The sequence below is a fragment of the Scylla paramamosain genome, chromosome 6 (genome assembly GCF_035594125.1).
Source record: "Scylla paramamosain isolate STU-SP2022 chromosome 6, ASM3559412v1, whole genome shotgun sequence".
NCBI classification, from domain to species: Eukaryota; Metazoa; Arthropoda; class Malacostraca; order Decapoda; family Portunidae; genus Scylla; species Scylla paramamosain.
Genome location: NC_087156.1, coordinates 24,922,848 through 24,946,996, shown reverse-complemented (window position 1 = coordinate 24,946,996; position 24,149 = coordinate 24,922,848). Strand labels below are relative to the sequence as shown.

The 24,149-nt window shown below is 37.0% G+C and overlaps 1 protein-coding gene across 3 annotated transcripts in view; it reads right to left on the bottom strand.

Moving 5' to 3' along the window:
- The window catches only part of LOC135101470 (RNA polymerase II subunit A C-terminal domain phosphatase-like), a 39,415-nt gene that overhangs the window by 1,276 nt on the left and 13,990 nt on the right, over positions 1-24,149 (bottom strand). The window contains exons 2-11 of one of the 3 annotated variants that reach the window (XM_064005456.1): positions 19,501-19,637; positions 16,109-16,266; positions 14,939-15,092; positions 11,396-11,521; positions 8,862-9,103; positions 8,352-8,566; positions 6,760-7,910; positions 5,877-6,039; positions 3,735-3,869; positions 1-1,680 (exon numbers count right to left, since the gene is read on the bottom strand). The exon at positions 1-1,680 is cut by the window's left edge and continues 1,276 nt beyond it. In XM_064005456.1, the coding sequence (XP_063861526.1) occupies positions 1,373-1,680; positions 3,735-3,869; positions 5,877-6,039; positions 6,760-7,910; positions 8,352-8,566; positions 8,862-9,103; positions 11,396-11,521; positions 14,939-15,092; positions 16,109-16,266; positions 19,501-19,566 (2,718 nt within the window). In that variant the 5' untranslated portion in view covers positions 19,567-19,637 and the 3' untranslated portion in view covers positions 1-1,372. The remainder of the gene's footprint in view (positions 1,681-3,734; positions 3,870-5,876; positions 6,040-6,759; positions 7,911-8,351; positions 8,567-8,861; positions 9,104-11,395; positions 11,522-14,938; positions 15,093-16,108; positions 16,267-19,500; positions 19,638-24,149) is intronic. The other 2 variants (XM_064005457.1, XM_064005458.1) reach the window with 2 other exon arrangements.

The window sequence follows — 24,149 nt, the reverse complement described above, 5'->3', positions numbered from 1 at the left end:
ATTCATTTCTGCTTCACATGAGGCAGATACACATTGATGACACTCATGACACATTCTGCCTCCAGATGGATATATGAAATGGGTAGTGTAAAGTAAACCACAATCTCCTTAGGGACTCTTAGGATTTGCATATTCCCCATAATGTTTCAACTTTGTTTTGGCACCTATGAAGCCTGTTATGGGCATTGGAGAAACCAAAGATGTTCTACTCATATTGAGCCTGAATGTTAGTAGCTGTGATACAAAAAATTGCTTGCCAATGAGAACCAGTTGTTGCTAGCATAACAGTACAAATCCCTGCTACCTGGGTTTACTGTAGTCGGTTCTTCCACAATGTTTCCCAGCCTTCCTTTTGAGAGATGACTGGCTGATGTCCTGTAAAACCCTATAATGGCCATCCCTTTAAGGGAAGTTCTTAGAAACAGGTATCTGATATGTAAGGTCTTACTTTGTACCCATGCTTCCACAATAAAACTGGCCTAAAAGGCTTAAAATGCAGTACTTCCATAGCCCTAAAATGAGGCCAAACATTACAAATCCCTCTACCCAGAAGACTGAGGGAGACATAGCCTACCTGGTCTCTATTCCTACACCTAAATTCCATAAAACTATTGTACCAAAACAATGTTGAAGATCTATTACAATTTAAAAAGTTACTCATATAGGGTAACAAAGTATTTAGTATTAGCAAGTCTGAGTACAGCATAATATACAAATCAGTGAACCTTAATGTTCAATCCTCGGCACAAAGCACTTTCTTTGTGCTAGTACCTTTTCTCGAGTTGGCAGAGTAAAAGTTAAATTGCTTCAACTTCTTGTAACGTAAAATAATATCACCAAATTTTAAATATATCATTCCTTTCAATCAATCCACATTATCATATTTTTTTTTCTTTTCTTTCATTCTTTTCAGAATTTTCTGCTACCTAAGTTCATAATTATAAATTTCTCCATAGGCCAGATATGACTAAAGCATTTATGATGTTGACAGCTGAAGCCCTTTACAATTGAAAGAAATACTTATAGCACAACCTAAAAAGAGGCATCAATACCAATAATGTTCTGAAATGAACAGGTAATCATTTCTAAGGTTAAAATCTGGGTAGGTGACTGCACTTTCACATTTTGTACGATACCTTCATTCACTTGAATTTCTTCACATTCCTATACACAAGCTATTTTTAATAAGCCTTTGTTAAACATGTAAAACCAATATTTACATTTGTACTAACTGGGAAAGATGGAAGAGGAGGTGACAGGAGCAAGAGATAGGAGGAAGGGAGGAAAAAAGAACAAGAGGAGAACATATTAAGACTTATCAGATAGAGGAGTAAAGAACGAGAAGCAGATGGGAGTCTTGAAGGAAGCTATCTTAATTAAGAAGGTTTTCGAGATCAGCTCCCATCCTCCGTAGATCTCCTTCATCATCCTCCTCCTCGTCAGAGTTGCTGTCATCGCTAGGTAGCTGACCCCCTTGCCGGAAAGTTACACTTGGTAGTTCATCTTCATTCTCATCTTCCTCATCTCCTAAGTCATTGGATTTTCGTTTTTTCTTCTTTGGCTCCCCATCCTCATCCTCATCATCATCTTCCTCCTCTTCATCCTCATCACCACCTTCTTCCATGTCATTGGAGTCTGAGTTGTCTTCTGATGCTTCAGACTCAGACTCACCCTCAGAATCTGCAAGGTAAATGAACCTCATGCAACAATACACTACTGTCAGAATGAAAATGCAACAATGAAAATGCAACAAAGAGAAAAGGAAGTATTACCTGCATTACTGCATAGGAGAATATGAAGTAAATGATTAGTCTGTTCAGTAACTGTATTTTAAATACTAAGGGTGATGGCCATGCATAACATTTTGTCATGTTAATCTTGGCATAAAAATTAAATGAGACCAAAACTTAAAACATGAATTAGAGGTAAATACATGCAGTTACTGCTTAGCAGTAGACCCTTCCTACATTGACATGTCAGGAACAGTTTAAAATTACTGAGTTTCTTATTGTCATATATTGCTCCTAAAAAAAAAAGGTCCAATCCTGTTTACTTTCTACATTTTCTTTAGAGATTTCTGAATTAATGGAGTCTTTCCTTTTCCAACAAGAAACCCAGTGCTGATTCTTCAGTGCACAGTTCAAAGATTCTTTCTCAATGCTAGATTGTCAATAAGAAACTGACTTTTCTAGCTAGTCAGTTGTCAGTCAGTCTTTTTTTTTTAAATGTTGCACATTAGCAGCGGCCTGATTGTACTCGGTAGTCTGTGTTGTTCTCCATCTCAAAAGAAAATCATTTATGGACTGCAATCCTTCTGGCATTATTCAGGCATAAAGAGAACACCTCATTCCTAAAGTTGATCTGTTGGTAGTTAAAGGTTACTGATAGGCAACCTAAGTAGAGCATTTGGGAATAAATTGGTGAAAAAATGTATTTATATGACTTTCTAAAAATATGTGGAATATTAAAATGTTAGGGAATCTATCATTTCAGTGATGTACTGCACCAAAATACCTCGTAATCATCAAAATAAATAGATCACTATAAGAATGAATTATTCTGAAAAGTACATGTCACTTCCTAATCACATACACAAATATACACATCTCTTTCCATAATCATGTTAGAAGCTTTAACTTCTTAAAGACAAAATAGAAAATAAATAAAAATTCTAAACCTATACAAAATACAACAGAACCTCGGTTACTGAACGCTTCCCTTTTTGAACAAATTGGTTTTTGAACAAAATTTTGAACTCATAATTGCTTTGGTTGTCATACCATAATTCGGTTCTTAAACAAAGTTACATACTTGATTTCAAATACTAAAAGACAAAGCAAAAGCTGCTGTTTATTACTAATTTTATAGTTTTTATAAATATTTCCTTCATTTTTATGTATTTGGAGGAGAGAGATGTTGGTAAGGCAGTAATTCAATCTTGGAAATAATTTAAATGATCCCGTTGAAGAGCCTTGATGTAAACAAATGGTTTTCGGTGCTCAGGAATAATCCTGAGCCACCTGTGACTCTCTCGATGACCCACAATGCTATCAATACTGCACAACTGCATTTTCCCAGTAGTTTCTCCCAGCAGCAAGATGTCTAAGTGTTATGATCACCTTCATTTTGGTGGTAAGTGGGTTCCTTTTCTCTGTGTCACTCTGTAAGGCTTCCCTCACTAGATCAGTGACAAAGATAATACCTACATGGTCTAAACAATAATATTTATATTCTGATAAGTTCTGTGTCACTAAGTTCATTCAATACATCCTTTCTGGTGATAAATAATTTCTGAGCTGGAGATCATGTGGAGCAGCCATCTTGGCTGTGGAAGTGTCTGTCATAAGCCGCTAAGACAGGATGGACAGGTGTCCAGGAATGGATTAATCCATTTTACATTGTTTCCTATGGGGAAAATAGTTTTGGTTTCCGAACATTTTGGATTTTGAACGGCATTCAGGAATTAACTAAGTTCAAGTGTTTCCTATAGGGAAAATAGTTTTGGTTTCCGAACATTTTGGATTTTGAACGGCATTCAGGAATTAACTAAGTTCAAGAACCAAGGTTCCAATGTACATGGAATTCATCAGCACAAATTAAGATGGCTCATAATTTACAATCCCTCATACCATATTAACTCTGTAATAAGCCTGTAAATAAATATTAAAATCTAGGTATTTACATTCAACAAGTATCTGAATATAGTCCATAAATCAATATTGTCAAGAACTTACCATTGTCATCACTGAGAATCTTCTCTACTTCATCTTCCATGTTGTTCTTATCATCTGAGCTTAAGTATACAAGAGGATTGATATCCTGTAGGAGGCTACCACTAGGAGTTCTCATCCTCTGGGGAGCTACAGAATCTGAAAATAGGGAGAATATGACAGATGTAAATGTAAGAAACAAAACTTTTTTCTTATTCTTGATTATTCAAAGTCTACTTCTTGCATGCTATTTTATATTTTGTTTTTGTATATTTTCTGTTATTGTAATCCTCCAATATCCATCCTAATCCATCCATGGAATGTCTGGATGTTGCACTTGTCTGTATAATGCATGTCCAAGTAATTCTTGTAATTTACATCAGTAAGGAAAATGGTATTGCTCAGTATTATGTACATGTACAACTAAGACATGTTTCTTCAATGAGATTTGTCACAAATGTTTATATATGGAGATTGTTTTATCTTACTCTGTCTTTGTCCTACATCTGCCAAAATATGTGTAATGGCATTTTTTTCATGGTGATTTAAATGGTTTGTGTATATGTGTGTTGGATGAAGCCTAATAAAACAGGGTAAGGAAATTGATGTCAAATTTTAATTTCCAGCATGAGAGGATGAGCAAGCCTTGGAGAAGCCAGGGCACCACCCTGAAAGCAAGCATGTGGTCTAAGAGGCAACAAGTAATGGAACAGCAGAGATGAGAACACAATCTAGGGTCAGAGTGAACAGGGACAATAATAACAATTATTATGCGAGTGTGATGTAGTCACACTGTCTGGCCATACTGCACAGTGCTCCTCTACTTCCATCCCTATCACAGTATTTGAAGTACATTTATTTACTCAAGCTACAAGTTTGAAAAAGAATGCTAAAGAATATTCTGATGAAAACTGCAAAGAAAATAATGGTTTGAAATTTTATATTTAAGGAACCTTTACTCAAGTGTTCCCTGATGCAGTCTTGTTTATGGTTTTTTTGTGGTCTGATCTGCTCTTTTTTTCTCAAATATAATTTCCTTATCCTTGAATTTTTTTTTGTCTTTTCTTTAAAAAACGATATGGTATTTCTTTTGTTGCTTCAAAGCTACTGTCATAAAAGGATCTCAACAATAATCTGATCTTCATTTTCTCTATAATGGTCTTTGTAATTTACCATGTCTCCTCTGGTCTTGATCTCTTTCTTTACTCTTGTTATCAGTCTATTCCCTTTCTTTCAAAACAAGATGCTACAGGTAAACAAAGGTTGTGTGCAGGCACTGCATAATGCACATGACTGCTGGGATGAGAGTGAGGCCCAGGGATGCCAAATTTTTATAACGAGATGTCAGAAAAAATACAAGATTTTCACTTACAGTAGCACCTTTGTTATTAAGGACTGATATGCTCTCTGTTAATGTAATTTACTTGGCAGTGAGTTGTGCAAAAATGTTTGGATGGATGGAGACTCATGGGGCCTGAGTAATGTAAGGGTGGTATGGGCACTCACAGGGCCAGGATGGGATTCATTATTGAGAATTTTGTTCATTATCAATCCACATTTTTTATTTTTTTTTTTTAGTAATCTGGCTCGTCATTCAATTCCTACATTACCCAGACTGCACACTGTTGTTGAGTCCATTGTAATGCATAATATCACTTCATCATTTATTTAGATCCAAAAATCAACCCAACATATATCTAGTCAAAATATTAAAAAATAATAAATAATATAAAATGGTTACTCACCTTGATCCTTTCAAGATCAAGAATGAGGAGTGAAAGGAAAAAAATCTCCCCAAATAGCACCTGATGTCACGGTTCAAATGAGAGAGAGAGAGAGAGAGAGAGAGAGAGAGAGAGAGAGAGAGAGAGAGAGAGAGAGAGAGAGAGAGAGAGAGAGAGAGAGAGAGAGAGAGAGAGAGAGAGAGAGAGAGAGAGAGAGAGAGAGAGAGAGAGAGAGAGAGAGAGAGAGAGAGGGGGGGGGTATGTAGAAACAGAGGCCAGGGGGACAGGGAGGAGAATGATATTTACATACTAAAATCCACTGAGTTGACAAGTCACTTCAACAAAAAAATATGGCTAAGAAGGCTGCTTTATCAAGTAGAGAGCTAGATGTACATGAGTATAAAGAATAACTATACAAGAAATCTCGAGTTTTATGACTCACCAGAGAGATCATTGGACCTGAGCCATGCAGCATCAGGGTTTGAACAATGGAGAGGTGGCACTCGCTGCACCTCCTTCTCTGTCTCTTTGGTGAGAGGGAAGAGCCGTTCCTCCACCCACTCCCACCGCTCAGTACATTTCCACAACCAATTGGGTGTCACAATCTAAAGGCCGGAAGAGTAAGATAATTAAATTACAGTTTTGTATGCTACATTTCAATTCCCCAAGGTGTCATGTACCCCTTGAATATTCCAAAACATACACTCAGTCCTCCTCACTCCACCACATTCTAAAAGGAAGATTTACTCACATTCATTTTGTTTCATAGATTTCTTTATATCACCCATCATGCACTTCTCTTTTTCTACACACAACCAATTCTGCTACCACTGCAGCCCTACATCCTAGAACACATTAAAAGCATGACTAACACTTGATGCCTCTCTAAGTATCCTAGTTTCTCTCAGTCTTTTACAGTTGTCTAACCTCTTTCATTTCCATATTTTCATTCATCTTATTCACTTCCTCTCCGACTTATACTATATCCCTATTTAACTTTTACCTCTATATCACCTAAAACAAGTGATCAGACTCTGTAAACACCTCTTTCACTATCCTGGAATCAATTGTGTTAAAGTTTTTCTGTCCATTGCTATATAATCAATAAAAAAACTCTCCTGCTCAGTTCTCTTAACTCTCCATCTCCACGTGTAACAATACACAACTGAGAGGTATCCGCACCTATGTCCACTCTGTGCTCACCGTTCTCTTTCACTCTATTTGAATTTTTCATTGCACCTGTTAACTGTTTCAAACCATTCTATTAATATTTTTATCAATACGAAGACAACCTATACCTGCTTCAGAAAAAAAGTTCTGCTCACCTTGATGGACTTCATCTTTCTGGCAGCATTGACCTTTTCAGTGTGTCTGTTAGCTGCCACCAGGTGTGTGGTTGGGATCCCTGCTTCTCCACGCACTACCAACTTATCACTCACTGCAGCCCCAAAGGCAGAGGCAATAAGATAGGCTTTGGATTCCTTCAGCTTAACCTGCTGTGGCACAACTCCAGAAAACACCAGGCAGACACCACGCAGTACATCTTTCTTCACACCCGGAACTATCTTCTTCAGGTCTGGCAGTGGTCTCTGATCCAGTGTGGCTCCCTTCTGTGCTGGTATCTGTTCCTTTTGTTTTTTATCATCCTCTTGTTCCACAAGGCTTGCCTCATATTCTTTGAAGAACACAGAATGTATCTTTTTCAGAATGTCCTCCAAGTAAAGCAAGTAATCATCATTGTCAACCACATCAAAGACCTGCTGCTGGGATATGGCCTGACACTGCTGCTGGGTCAGCTGATCCTCAAACTCTCTAGAGGGTGACTCCTGGTCATCCTGAACTTGGTCTGCCTTTTCATTTCCACTAGTTTCCTTAACTTCGCTTTCACTTTCTTTACTGCAATCTGTATCCTTAGCTTCTTCATGGATCCCAGTGCTTTTCTGCTCCTTCTGAGTCTCTGTATTAAGTTGCTGAGACTTGGGATTCAGTTCTAAAGATGAATCAGTTTCTTGAACTGTAGATACAGAATTTCCATCTGAACATACCTCCTTTTTTTCTTGAGTAGATTCCCCAGTCCCTATACTAGAATCCATGGGTTCTGATGACATTTTTTGATCTTCAGAATCAGTTTCTTTCCTTGGATTACATTCTTGGGTCTCTGAGTTAGACTCTTGATTTTCTGGTGTTGCATTTTTTTCTACACTCAATTCTTGCACTCCTAAGCTAGAGTCCTGGCCCTCTGGGCTGGATTCCACAGCCTCTGGAGAAGATTCCCAACTCTCATCTGACCCACTGTAATTACCTGAGTCTTCATTAGACTTTGTGTCTGAGAGTGGTCCTCTTTCTCCATCAACAGTGACTTCACTAGCTCCTTGCTGGAATGTTGTGGGAGACTGTGGTGAGGGTTGAGTTTCAGCAGCATCTGAGTCAGAGCTGCTGACCCTTTTCTTCTCTTTCTTCTCATCTCCAGTTGAGACTGAAACCACATATCATAACATAGCAGTAAATACTGAAAAATATCTGTAATTTTACAATAAAAGTAATTGTGTGGAAAAGTCCAGGTCTAAATGTAAAAGTTATTTTCAAAGAACCAAGAATACTTGGAATTATGTAGTTCAAAAGAACTTTGTCTCTACAAAAATGCACAGCCCTTGGGAAAGCATGAACATGTATGTATGATGCCTTTCAAAATGATGATTATGATGATGATCATCATCAAATTTCCTTGAATTTAAATAGACAAAATTTACTCCTAATACTCTTCTTTAATTTGATAGTCTTTTCCATAACTTGATTTAAACATTGCAACTGATAGTGAACTATTAAGAAAAATTTGTCATCAGTATGCATGTATTTGTCATAACAATTAAGTACCTTCTCTGAAACTTTCCAAAGCAGGAAACTGCAGACCACTTACCAACAGGCTTGATGATTTCCTTCTTGAGGTTCTTGAAATCAATGCCATCACGATCATCACGCTCTTTTTTTTGGAGACCCTGAGGAGCATTGATATCACCTGTGTGCCGGAAGAAGTGGTAAGGCGCCACTTGCACCACATTTGGGGAGAAGTTCCATACGTCTGTTCGGTCATCAATGATGCAAACCAAGTTGTCTCCACAGGGAAACAGGGAGCTGTAAGTTGCAACAGCTTTTAAACTTTAGTTGTAAGTGTGCACAGTAAGCTGACTAATGTGAGCTCATGGTACAATCAACAGTCCTATTGTATAGAATATATAAACAGCAAATAAACAGCAAAAACTAATGACCACTTGTGTATATATTCAATGAACGAGCAATAATGCAAAAGTTGCTCAAAAAGCTAAAATGTCACCAGAATAGCATGAGGAAATAATGCAAAAGCTGCTCAAAAAGCTTAAATGTCACCAGAATAGCATGAGCTGATAATTTTACCTTCTCACAAACTTACTCAAGATTAGCCTTCTTGGACATGAGGTTCAAACACTCATTTCTAGAAAGAATTCGCTGGCCAAATAACTTGTGGTCGGGGTCAAGAAAGTGTGCAATGTGGTGTGCATACTCTCGGACACCAAATGTACTGATATGGAGCTCATAATACTTGGATATATTCTCAAGAAAAGTTCTTGTGTGTGGTCTGATGCGGGCATGATACCATGGGCCCCCAGCAGTGAGCTGGAAGTGGTAAACATCCTGAAATAAGGAATTTTCATTACATTACTGGTATAACAAAAACAATACTTATAGCACATCTAATATCTGTACAGACTCTAAAACACACTGGCAAGAAAAAAAAATCCACATATATCTCAATGAGATGAGCAGTGAGAAAAACACCACCTATATAAAGTGGTGACCAAGAACATGAAAATTTGTTGAATATATGAGTTGATGCAATTTTAATTTGTATAATTCCATGCAGGTAACAAATGGAAAGAAGCTTTGGTGGCTATGCTGCTAAAAACAACAAATATGCAGAGAGGAGCACTCATGAAATAGAGGTCAATACCCTGCAGAAGCTTTGTCTTTTTTTTTTTTTTCCCAAAATCTTATCACATGAAAAACATAGTAGACTGTTGGCTATCTAGCATCTCTCTTTAAACCAACATGTAAACCTTCATACAAACACTCCTTACCTCCTTACAATTTGTTTTGCACTTTTACCAGTTAAGTACAAGATGCAACTAATAATTTACTTCCCTGTCAGTTGTGGTTTATATCCTACCACCACATTAACAAAATCATATATAAAAAAAGACACAAATATTAAAATGAGATCCAATAAGCACAGCACTAACCCCTTATAAATGGTGACACCTACATCAGTGTTATGAACTGCTAATACATGCCAGTGATGCCAATGTTAGGATGATCTTTATGTTATTTATGCTTACAGTGGAATGATCCCGGATTCCATCCTAGCTTTATATATATATATATATATATATATATATATATATATATATATATATATATATATATATATATATATATATACACATAAAACCTTAAACGATATAATCTTACAAACGAGAGAGAGAGAGAGAGAGAGAGAGAGAGAGAGAGAGAGAGAGAGAGAGAGAGAGAGAGAGAGAGAGAGAGAGAGAGAGAGAGAGAGAGAGAGAGAGAGAGAGAGAGAGAATATATATAACCTTAAACGATATAATATTACAAACGAGAGAGAGAGAGAGAGAGAGAGAGAGAGAGAGAGAGAGAGAGAGAGAGAGAGAGAGAGAGAGAGAGAGAGAGAGAGAGAGAGAGAGAGAGAGAGAGAGAGCATCACACCAGTCCAAAGGAGAGTAATATCTGAAGCACCATTTTATAATGACATGTTCTATTTTGCTAAGGACATAATTGTATACAGTATAGTATTGTGAGTATTACAAGTCTCTTAAGAATAAAACTGCATTCTGACATTATTTAAGGGTTAAATAAAAGGCAGTAGGAATGGTAGCTTAAAAATGGAAGTGCTTGAGTGGCTTCCGGTATATACACTGACAGCATGCAGTTGTTTCCAGCATGAGGTGTTGAAATACACATCTAAACCCCATTGTCAAGCAGTGAGTTGCCAGATGTGAAAAATTCAAATAATTTTGTAACATACAGTTGAAATGAATGCCTTCCGAGAATAAGGAGAAGCCAACCAGTGCATCAAACCATCAAATTAATTAATTTCCACTGTATACCCTATCAACTTAAAAGAATGTATTCCATACCCCACAATTTTCCCATCTCTGCCATTATCTCAGGGCAAATTTGAATTCTACTGTGCTTACTATAATGTCTTTGAGATCAATAGCTTTCAAAAGTGCAGGTCAAAACTTGTGTTAGTTCATTAAAGAATTATGGGCATGCTGCATTTTCTCAGCCTCAGCTTGTTTATGCTGGCTCAAGAATAAATAAATTATAATAAGACTTAATGAAAATAGGGCAAAACCTGCCCCACAACATTTTAAGTTAATATTCTTTCAATCAGGGATTTCACATGGAGTGCCAGAATTTAAAAATTAATTTTTTTAAAGTAGGACCTTCTATCATCATGATATGGCAAGAAAACCAAAAGTATTCACATTTAGCACAAGGCAGGATTTGGAACAAAGCAAACCATCAATGAAAAAGAGTGAACCAGTGAACAGCTCAACAAAGGCTGAAGTTGTGTTGATAATATCCTTACATTACCTACTCATTCACATTGATCTAGACACTAAGAAAATAGAACATGAAGATACTTCACATATAAAGACAACAGCTAAGCATTCCATTCACAATAAAATGTCTTATTGAAACAAAGTAAAACCAACCTACTCAGAAACCTTGAGATGCTATCATAGAAAGGAAAAAACAAACCTCGTCTCACTGTATAACTTCTGTAGAGTAGACATGGAAGGCACTCCTTTATGAACTTTTGCCCAATATGGCTCTTTCATACTGACTGTGAGCTGTCATTTATCACTTTTCTTTTCCTCTAAAAAAGAGAATAATTACCTTGAGGTTGGCAGGAATATTGTCATTAGTGGTGTGGATAAGAGTCTGGTCTAAATCCACCAGAAGAACCAGCTTCTGTTGCTTCAAGAGATTTCTTATGTCCTCTTGACCAAGCTTCTGTGCCTCCTGCAATAAAACTCTCATTTACCATTTCTCCCCAAAACACTCATCTTATGATCCATCATGACTTGAGAGTTATGTCAGAATCACTTATTACATGATAGAGAACAATGCTTAAAGTGGGGTAAAGTTTATGGACTGCGGTCACTATTCTCACTTTTTCCAGAATAATACTTATTCAAAATTCTATCAAGTTGAAATAATTGTCAATCTATCTTTAAATGTGGAAAAGAGTGCAAGGATAAACTATCTCTGCTGTTGAGCCCTGGTGCAGAAATTGCTTGATATGGAGGGTGTGGGTGATGAGGATGGGTCCTTTTTCGACCATAGAGCCTAAAGTCACAGAGACTAAGATGTGAAGAAGTGGTTGTGAATGTGATCATGAATGTAGGCATGTATATACTTATTTTCTGATATCCTGGTTTATGAGGAAAGTTAGCTTGGTGTATGGATCGATTAAAACATCACTGGTCATGAAATGGGTCCTTGTGATACTTGTAAACGATCTGGAAGGCATGCATATATATATATATATATATATATATATATATATATATATATATATATATATATATATATATATATATATATATATATATATATATATATATATATACTTGTCTTAGCTACTCACCAATGAGGGGTATGTCAATCTGATATACAGACAGATCAATTCTGCATTCAGTTGACATATCTTACCCAATGTAAATGAAAAACAGTCTTTTCCAACATGAGCACTCAAACAAAACTGTGGAAATGTATGATTATATTTGTGTTATTTATTGAAATATAAGCCAATGAACCCTTAGCAGGAGTTGTTTCTTAGAAGAGAAATACAGCCTTAAGGTGCCTGACCAAGTTATTTTTCATTTTCATTATTCATGAAGCAAACTGCACCAAATTTTTATGAGCTATGAAGTTTTTTTTGATGAGTTATATGTATAAGTTTAATTAAATTTGGAGCAATAGCTTTTATTTTTTAATGAAAATATAAAAAAAATGTTTGAATTTTTGCATATTTTGAGGAGTTTTTCTTGGATTTTCTTGAAAACTTGTCACAAGATATTTTGATAGTTTTCTAAGAAAATTATGTGAAGAATTTTCATTTCTGGTTTCATTGGAGAGAGAGAGAGAGAGAGAGAGAGAGAGAGAGAGAGAGAGAGAGAGAGAGAGAGAGAGAGAGAGAGAGAGAGAGAGAGAGAGAGAGAGAGAGAGAGAAAAGAAAAAAAAATTTCATCTGGATATTTCTCTTAAGGTAGGAAAAAACTAAATACTCAGTCAAAATTGTCACATAATTTTCTAGGTATTTAATTCCCTTTTTAATGACAAAAGAATCATCAAAATTGAACAATAAATGGCAGAGAAATATGCCTCAATATTGCAATAAGTTAGTTTTGAGATAAAATCTAAAGAGATGCTCATGCGCTTTTCATCCATATACAGTGAACCCCCATTTTTCACGGTTCAGTTATCACTGGTTCACTTTTACATGGTTTTTTCACTGGAACCTAACTATTTTACAATGTGGGAAATCCTACTTTATCACAAAAAAATTAGCCATCATATTTGATATAATTCAAGCTAAATTGTGGCGTAGGTTGAGGAAATACCCAGACATATTGGTAGGTGGCACACATTTGGCTGGAGCTTTACCAGTAGTCAATCCAGACTTTATATTTTTACTTGCCTCTGACTGACTGCTAGAGATACGCCTTCTTCAAAGAAAGGAGTGGGACTGCACTGCTTCCCCAGTTCCCAACCTGCACTTCCCAATTCATTGTGTCTTTGTCTTAGCTACATTACCATGCTCACTTCAGCTATTTACGACATATTTTTGCTGCTTTCTCCTGGTTTCCCAAAGCCCCAACAATGCCACCCAAATGCCCTGCATCTTGTAAGCCTTCTGGTGCCAAGGTGGAGGAGGAAGGTTATGAAGCTACAGGAGAAAGCTGAACTTGACATGCAGCAGGAAGGGAGAAGCTATGCCGCAGTCGGGTAATATTACAGCATAAACAAAAGTACAGTTAGTCCATAAAGAAGAATGAGGAATCAATCAGGAAAGCTGTTTCAGCAAAATCTTGCTTGAATGTGAGGAAGGTGTCTATGGGTAGTACCTGTGCTGATTTTTCTTATTAATAGAGACAATAAATAGGAATTTTAGGGGTAGCATCAATATAATGCAGATTTTAGCACTTTACAGGTGTTTTTGGAACATAATCCTGTGAAAACTGGGGATTCACTGTATAGCTATGTAACACTGGAATTTTTAGGTGCCAAGTATTATAATGTATTTGTTTTTAGTTGTAGATGATTTTGAGCTATAACTGCAAGCATTAGATTCAATGATGACTTGTTTAGTTGGTATCTGGAATCTCTTAGATGGAACATTGCACACTTCTTTTTTACAATGAGGGCATGGTACACTGATGCATGTGGCCCAGTGATTGGTGGTGTGTCAAGCATAGGATTTTTTACATTTTGTCCAACAGTGGCTGAAGCTGCTCCACTGAAACTAAAACATTATCCCCAGTGAATGAGATTTCATCATCACTCTCAAAAATTTTTGATTTCTTCACTAAGATTGTCTTACTAGGGGAGAAAATTATGTTGAAGGCGGTGGCTGTAACTGTACAGCAGCAAACACACCACAAGTAGTAGCTGGGGCAGTAGAAACAGAAACATAACTTGTATGTGGAATGGGAGGTGAGGTGGTGGGAAGGTAAGAGCGTGGCTGATGTGCTGTGAGGCTATATGCTCATCCTCACATGTTCTCTGCTCTCAGCTAATGTCTGGTGTGCTTTTGCCAGTACCTCGCTCCTTTGGGTAAGGTAAGACTTGCTCTTACCCATTGTGGTGAAAGAGTAAAATGTGGGCAGTAAGTGAATGCTAAGCTGGTACAGAAGTTGATGAAAGAGAGAGCATCACAAGCTCCCTCCCTCTCTCTTGTACAACATGCAATGAGGCTCTTCCTTGCCCCCACTCCACTAGGCTGTGAGAGGAAACTTCCATACCCCACCATAAAGAAACCTGTTCTTTGTAAACCTTCTTAGTTTTTTAATGAATATTTTTCTACAACCGCCTCCTGCCTACAATGACTTGACTGAGCAACTGAATGAGCAGGGAGGATTTAAATGGGTATTTAATGACTTAAATGTGGATAACAAATTATCATGTGTGCAATGTGAAGCACAAGGCCTAAGAGTGTCATGAGATGATTTTTGTATTTTTTGATATTTTTTGAATTTTCAGAGATGTCATTATCTTGGTTTATTTACCAACTAAAATCATCAGCAAGCAGGCTGCACTGCTACCTCTCATTATTTACCAATCTTATAATGAACAGACCAAATTGCTATGAAAATCAAGTTATGCACCAAACAAATCCAGGGCACATTTAATTTTCAGAACATTCCAGACACTCACCCCACGGGATATTTTGAGATCGGGGACAGAATGGAGCATGCTGACAGCCTCAGTTTTGGGTAAGTCCTCTTCCCGCAGTAGAATGCCACAGTCACAGCAGATGTTACCCATGAGGGCAGTGTGTCCACAAGCCTCTACCTCCACAATCTCACACCTTGAGAGTGAAAGATTAAATATTATTCTATTTTACATAACAATTAAAACAGTTTACTTATCGAAAACATTTATTTTTTTTCTTGAACATGTTTATTTCTCCTTCTGGAATGATAATGTACCATTTGCAAGACCAACATACCAATATAAATAAAATGACCAATTTCTACACTTTTAACACATTATACATGGAGAGCGAGAAAAAAAAAATATAAATAAATAAATAATATAAATAAATAAATAAAATAAATAAACTAAATAAATTAATAAAATAAAAACCCTGTCCAATTTCACTGAAATAGATTATTAATACTGGGACACTGTTTGTGTGTGTGTGTGTGTGTGTGTGTGTGTGTGTGTGTGTGTGTGTGTGTGTGTGTGTGTGTGTGTGTGTGTGTGTGTGTGTATTTTCAAAATTATTTAATACTTAGTTTTGCTGACCCTGTCATTGTGTGGTATGGAACATTAATTGTCTCTTGGAGTGAACTCACATACACACATTTACAAGCACAACACACACAGAGAGGTAGGATTGCTATTCTTCCATTTGTTATGAAGTATGGCCTTAACTCCTTGACTTAAATTTCACACATACCCATTCTCTGCAAGATGAAGAAAGCTATGGAATGAAAGAAAACAAATCCAACAATTTGCCTCTGCCTATCCTAGAATTTGAACCCTATACCTCTCAACTGTGAGCTGTGTGCAATAATCCCTAAATCACTTAGCTATTGTATGTACATACAGAGGAGCATATCTCTTGAAGGGAGTATGTATTTAAACAATGACACAAACAACAAACAAAAAAGGAGAATTCCCAGTCTTCTCCTCCTACTAGGAAAGCAAGACCATACCAATTCACTGTTAGATGAACAGGGCTACAATAAGAGAAGATTAATCCCACAATTTGTCCTCCTGGCTTGGGATATGAACCTGGAACCCTTTAGGTGTGAACAGAGATGCTACATACCACACGAGGAGCAGAAACTTTGCCACAGAATGAGATTGGACACTCACCCATCTGCTATGGAGTCCCCAGTAGTAACAAGGACTTGTGTAACCACACCAGAGCTCTTGGCCTTAATGATGGTACGCTGGCCAGCCTCTGACACAATCTCACACAGACGTCGCCGTGGGAACACATTGGTGCCTTTCTTGGTGTACACATTGAGGACCTGAAGAATGGAAATGTAAATTCACACCAGGACTGAGGCAGGATAGACAGTACTTCAGATACCATGTCCTGAAATCCATTCCTTTTTATTTCTGTACCAAATCACAGTTACAAACTTCTGACCCCATAAAATAACTAAAATGTGGAGGTGATCATGCTCCAACCATCCAATTAGGATTATGTGAATTATGGTATCTTATTAAACAATTCAAATGCCAAATCCAAAAGTCCTTCATCAGGAGGCACCGTCTCAGCCCTGACAGACTAGGAAAAACTAGACGGGGGAAAAAAAAAAAAAATCATTGGGATGATTTGAAAAAAAAAAAGATACTTGAGGCTGTGAAGCTTAGAGTATTCCATAAGTATAAGTATAAAACACAACAGCAAAGTGCTGCCTCAATGTATAAACTATGAGCTATGGAAGATCTGACAAGGAGAGTGGAATTGCAATGCAGAAGACACAAGATACTACTATATACAGTCAGGTTGCCAATAATGCAAAGTGTCAATTCCACTAAAGGTCCTCATTAGACATGATTTGTGTTTGAGAAAATGAAAGTCAAGGCAAAAAATGACTATGGTTCTGCCACCTGGCTGAGACAGGCCCCATAAAAATAAAAAAAAAATATTTCCAGAATGTCTACAACACCAAAAATATTTTCATACATATAACTGAAGGTAACAAATAGAGATGCTCTCTAACCTATAAATATCCAGAGATACGAGTATGAACAAGATTCCCTGCAAGTCTAATTTCTATTTGTTACTCTACTGCAGGTTCAAATTTGTCATATGCCTCTCACCTAGTGACACTTTTGGCTGCTACCTACACTGGGCATAAGCATGAAGTGAGGTGCTATGCTGTTCACATTCAGTTCTCAACAATGTAACACCTGTTCAGTTGAGCTTTGAGATTTTTTTTCTTGTATACTTTCCAACTTTATTTATCATGGCTGGTGACAAGTGTAAGGCTAGTAATGACAGTGGCAGTGGTAAGAAGTGTCAAGCTAATGGAAATTAAGGTGACTATAATGTATTAAAGACATTTGGAGAAAAAATGGTAAATGTAGCCTACACTCACAGTACAGCCATACGGTATTTGTACATTTCATCAATCTAATTTTTCTTTTATCATTATGTATACAGCAACTTTATCACTGTGTACTTTACTGTTTTAACACAACTTTGCTGTATTACTGATACATGTATGTATCACACTATATTAAAAAAGTCGTCTGGAACTTAACTTTTTCATGACCACCTGCCCCATGGCACCAGTGTTACCCTGCCTCAGACTGGTCCATCCCCATATTAGGATTTTAAATCCTAGCATTATAGTGTGACTTGGAGGCAAACTATCCCCCACATTAGATTTAATTGGCACTAGAATATTGCGTATTAGCAGTGATGAGAATGTATTCACAATATGTGATTCTTATTGCTTTCACAGTTTATGTGAATCACATGTAACAAGGGAAGTCGGTTTGATTGTGGCAGGCAGGTGACTGAGATAGCTTGTTGGAAATGAGGGTTAGAAGAGAGCAGATGTGGAGCAGAGCAGTGGAGGCAGCAGCAGTGGCAAAACAAGTCTGGTGCCCAGAGGTCTTCAGGCAGCACCTGGATGTCCTGGTGAGCAGACATGAGGTGAGGGTGGACGCAAATGTGGTAACTGTAGATTTGGTACCTGGACATGTGGTGGCCTGTGCGAGGTGCTGCAGAGGCCAGAGGGAGCACTGGCCTGGAGTAACAGAGGTTAGTGGAGCCTCTGTGAGGTGTCTGCTGTGTACCTGAAGGCTGACCTGAGATAGGATTGCGTGTAGAAGACATCCTGTGGTTGTGAGGATTACCAGCTACTAGGAAATGCAGCTAAAAGCGGCTTTACCGTGTTCAGGAGTGGCTTCTGCGTTAAGCTTGGAGACGTCTCTTGTGCTTCCGCCCTGTGTGTGTTGGGGTGCCAGGTTCTTGTTATTCTGGGAGACTGTGCTGGGACTTGTAGTGCCCATATCTAGTCTTGTGTGTTCTGTGTGGATGCCCAAGTGACTGTGCCTGGCATGTGTGGATGGTGTGTACCACACTTAAGATTCAGAACTCTGCCTGGTGTGAGTTTTGGTGCCTGTGGTGTCTTGTGAGACAAGAGATAACTGTGCCCTGCTCTCTAGTGAGGAAATATATGCCTGTGCTATGCATATAGTCTTTGCCTTGCACTCCACTACTATGCCAATCCCTGTGAGTTGTTTCCACCTGCATCACAGCACTTGGTGACAGAGTGAGTAGTGTCCTGACTTCTCTACGTGAGTTGCTGCCTGCCCAGGTAAGAGTGTTACTAGCGACAGGTGGGCTGTGGGCAGTGGAGTAAGTGTTGGGTGTTGCAATGCTTTATTTTAATGGCTTGAAATTTTTTTTATCATTGTTTTATTATCAAAGGGGGTACAATTATTCATAAATGAAACCAATACAAAGCACAGTGTAATAAAATCAACAAAAACCATGGTGTTGAAAACATATGGAAGAAGCCAGTAACTACTGGTCTTACAAATTTTGCATACATATGAAGGATCTTGCAATTTGCTCAGTTTTATAAGTTAAAAACTAATTTGTAATTGGTTTTATCAAACAATGCCCGCCCCCCACATACAAAATAAATATATTATCATAATAACTGTCATTGATAATAAAGAGATAAATAAACAAAATAATAATAAAGGAACAGTGAAATGGATTGAAAACCATACGTGAATAATGACCATATCACTTAATTTTTTTATCTATTTATTTCTATCTCTTCCTTAAATCAAATAATTCCACAATGGCATAAATGCCCCTCCTGTTATTTCAAGCAATGTCATTTTCGGTTGGCTTCAATTAGTCACATCAGGACGACATAGCAAGTCCTTGTTGTAGCCTAGCTGCCATGACAAGACCTGCCAGACCAAGCAGGGCAGCCAGAACCCCAACACTGGTTGGCCACACACTCTACAAGTCTGCCTCATTTCCGCGGGAAACTCGATTGGCAGTAAATTACACATACTTTAGGTTAGCAGGATCCACAACGCAACACAGAGGCAAATACAACTTATTACAAAGTAACTGAGCTCTCTACTGGTATATATAATTTTTGAAACAGAACAAGAGTAGACAGTTGAGCTTTGGGTTAGGGAAGGTGAAGCTGCCAGTACACTCTGGGGTATGGGCCATGACAGCCATTGCTTCGACCTCCCCACACCCAACTACTTGCCTTGTACTTGTGGCCGCAGGTTCCTGTGAGCTCCGCCTCTTCAAAGGTCTCCCTGATGGGCAGCATGGTGGAGGAAGCACCCCGGCCACCTCCGTCTTGTTTGTTTTGCTCAGCGTCCCGCAGCCACGCCACTGCTGCTGTACCAGCCTTTTATTACTGCTATTTTCTTCTCTTTATTCAAAATAATTATGAAAATGCAAAAAAATCTTCCTTTTAGTTGGAATACCCTGGTTTTCATTTAACATACAATTACATAACCAACGACATAACTGAAATGGCGCAAATACCGAAAGATGCATGGACGGATAAGACACAGTCAGTTTGCGCGCGTGATTTGATTCGCTGGAACAGAGAAGCCGAAGGTCAACTTTAGAGTATGGAGCAGGAATTTCATTATTATTGTATTATCCAATACGCCTTTTTCAGCAAATGGGATATATACATAAGATTTGATATTAGCTAACATGAGGAGGTAATGGAAGAAATTATAAGCCTACCAAAAATCATTATAATGGAATGCAATCTGGTACTATATGGGAAAAAAAAAGAAAAAAAAAAAGAAAACGGTGAGCTTCAAGAGCAAGTTGGTGTGTCGAAAATCGCAACTGCTGCAGCCCGGGAAACATTTATAAGAGAGTAGATTTTGATACACATAATGCGCCATCTAGTGACTATGGTAATCTGTTGGCGAGGTCAGTACTATACCACCTGTGCGAAACACGTGACCACGGTAACCGCGAATCGAGTCCCTCTCATCTGATATTCCAGCTATGTTAGCCCATCCCTTGTTCAAGACTTGACAATCACTTGCACACTATATTTTCAATCCTTATAAGAAAGCAATGGCGGACCACCGCGTTTGTGAGGCGGAGCCTTTAAACTACCACTAAGTAATTAACAGCAGCAGCAGCAAATTACATTGCTTTATGGCATACTGAATGGCATGACTGTGATATAATAATGAGGTACATGTACTAGCTCTTGCTAATGAATGACGTTATTTTCCAGTGATGGTAGTCAGCGAGCGCTGCCAGATCATCTTGATTTTAAAAGATGGACCTTGACTCCACTCGTGTCGTCACTCATAAGATTTGCGCCTTTACTCACCGATGTGACTTATTTATTTATTTATAATTTTGTTTTATTATTTTTTTTTTACTATAAAAATGCAAACATATGTGCATAACCCACACAATGTTAACACCAAACAACACTTTGAGAATGGAAATTAATTTTGAGTAAACTTTCGTTTCTGTTACTGCCTTTTCAAAATTTAAGTTTGCATTGAATATTTTTCCTTCGGTATGTTTAGTTTATGTAAATATGTTTTTTTTTCACTCATATATATATATATATATATATATATATATATATATATATATATATATATATATATATATATATATATATATATATATATATATATATATATATATATATATATATATATATATATATATATATATATATATATATATATATATATATATATATATATATATATATATATATATATATATATATATATATATATACGAGGTGTGTCATTAAAGTTCCAGGACTGGTGTCCTAAAAGATGAATTTCAAACCCAAGCCACAAACCACCATATTTCCCCTTCAAAGTAATCCTTCTGGAGTATACAACTGCGCTCCCAACCCTCTACAGTCACTAATCTTTTTCTTACGTGCTTTTAAAATCATGTATATATATGATCATCATATATATATATATAATCTAATTTCTCTAAGAGGCCATGTGAAGTCCTACATGAATTTTGCCCTTGTGAGGCTTACTAGGAATAGGAACATTATGCTTACTTTCTTCCTCTTATAAGATATCACCATACTTTTCTCAACATTCATCTTTAGTTCTCATATCATACAGCCACACCTGCAAGCAGTGCAGTGTCACCTGTAAACAGACCTGCAGCCACAGACCATCCAAATCCATTCACTTTCAGACTTGCACCATTTCATTTTTTTTCCTGATACGAGTCTACCAAAAAAAAAAAAAAAAAAAAACCCACGAGACATAACATGGTCTTGTTTCACTTTTACTTCTGCACCAAAATCCTCAATTACTTCTTTATACATCTTCAAACAAAAACTTTTTTTTGTTTTTATATTTTATTTATTTATTTATTTACTTATTTATTTATTTATTTTTACAAGAAATGGCTGCTTTATTTCACTCAACTGGTGCCTACTTCACCCTCAACAACTGCCGTCCTCTATCCACTTGGTATTTACTTCTTCCTGCCTCCACAGTTGATTACAAATCTGGAGCAACCAGTCTACTACTAAATTTTCTCTAGATTTGGAGATCTCTGCAGTTATTCGACACATGCCTGTAGGTTTCCCAATCGTTAATTTGGTTTTTGCTTTCTGTTCTTCCTATACCTTACTATCTTCTTTTTACTTTTTACTATCAGTTCATTCATTTTCATATTTCAAAACTTATACTTAATAGTTCTAATATATATATATATATATATATATATATATATATATATATATATATATATATATATATATATATATATATATATATATATATATATATATATATATATATATATATATATATATATATATATATATATATATATATATATATATATATATATATATATATATATATATATATATATATATATATATATATATATATATATATATATATATATATATATATATATATATATATATTTTTTTTTTTTTTTGGAGGGGGGAAGTGGGGAGGAGGGATTTTTTTCACTCTCCTTATTTCTTTTATTGACTACTTTAACTCAACTTCTCTTTATGTCATTCTAAATCTGAATAATTGGGTCTCGGGATCTAGGACGCGTGATAGGCTCCCAAATGTAGGCGCGAGTCAACCCTGATTCACAGTAACACTGAAGACGGCAGTGTGCTTCTCTGTTTACCAGAATTAAGTGTTGTTGTTGTTGTTGTTGTTGTTGTTGTTGTTGGGATTTTATATACAGCAGCATGCTATATTCCTTCCTGAATACAATAAGTTGCTGCAAGAAGATAAACGGCAGTGATTGGATAAGTGACAGTTGGAGATGGAACAAAACGAGACAGTACTTACATTAAGAAAAATAAAATAAAATAAAATAAATTGAGGAAAGTGGTATGTTGGAAGTCGATGATCTCTTCCGAGCTATGGCAAGATTCTGAACATGTGAATAGGAGGGTTTACAGATGGCGTGTCCCGCAGTGAAATATACTATAAGTGGCATGGGAAGGGATCAAACAACAGAACAACATGATGTTGATGTCAGAACGTGAGAAGCACAGCAGAGAGATAAGAGATGCTCTGTCTGAACCAGATGTAACTGTAATATGACATGTGGTGGATTAAGAAAAGATGTGGGGGGTGGATATTTTAGCAGGGAAAGTGAGAAAGTGTGGGAGTATGCCGGGTGGAGAGAATAAAAAATGTAAGCTAGGTATTGCTTCATTCATATAAGCCAAAAAAACTCTGAGCTTAATCTATTCTGTAGGCTTATCTTATGGCATAGTTTATTGCCAACGATATATTAGCACACCTGCGAGCTCTACTTCCACAGTAAATAAGCGACGCCATGTGTGATCCCTTCCAAACTTATGTACTATGTACAGGTGTTCGAGTAAGACGGTACTCATGCAGCAGCAGCAGCAGCAGTAGCAGCAGCAGCTGCTGCTGCTGCTGCTGCTGCTACAACTGTTGCTAATGATACACTACTACTGTTACAGCTATTACTGAGAAACGTAATGGAAGAAGTAGCAAAGTATACTAACTACTACTACTACTACTACTACTACTACTACTACTACTACTACTACTACTACTACTACTACTACTACTACTACTACTACTGCTGCTGCTGCTGGGAGCGATAACGTTGCGTATTAGATCTCAGCTCACAATTTTTTTTTGATGGGAGAGATAATCTGGCTCTGAACATTTACCAGAGAGAGAGAGAGAGAGAGAGAGAGAGAGAGAGAGAGAGAGAGAGAGAGAGAGAGAGAGAGAGAGAGAGAGAGAGAGAGAGAGAGAGAGAGAGAGAGAGAGAGAGAGCATAATAACATAAGAAAATAAGGGAAGCTGCAAAAAGCCATCAGGCCTACACAAGACATGGCAGTCCCTGTATGAATCATTTCTACCTGTTTCCAGCTATCATCCCCATCAATAAATTTGTCTAATCTTGTTTTAAAGCTCCCTAATGAATCATCACTGACAACTTGATTACTGATTCCATTCCATTCATTTACTCTATTTGAGAACCAATCCTTCCTATCTTTTTCTTAGGGTTTTCAGTCCTGAAGAGGGAGATCAAATAATAGTTTCAATCGAGAAGGATTTATTATTTTTTCTTGTGTGTGACTGGTCCAAATCGATGTTACAATATCCAGCACTGTGTCAGATAATAGCCCGAAAAGTAATCGCGTTGCGTAAATGGCATGTGAACTTCCGTGTCCTTCAAATGAGTAGTGATTCATTCTATGGTGACACGAGAAATTTCAAATGAATAATGCACAACATATCTGAAACAAAAGAGCAGCTATAATACCAACTACTAATTCATGGCATGCAATATTTGGAAATGACGATCATCTAAAAAGTTAAGTACAAAGAGAGAGAGAACTAAAGGAAAAAAAAA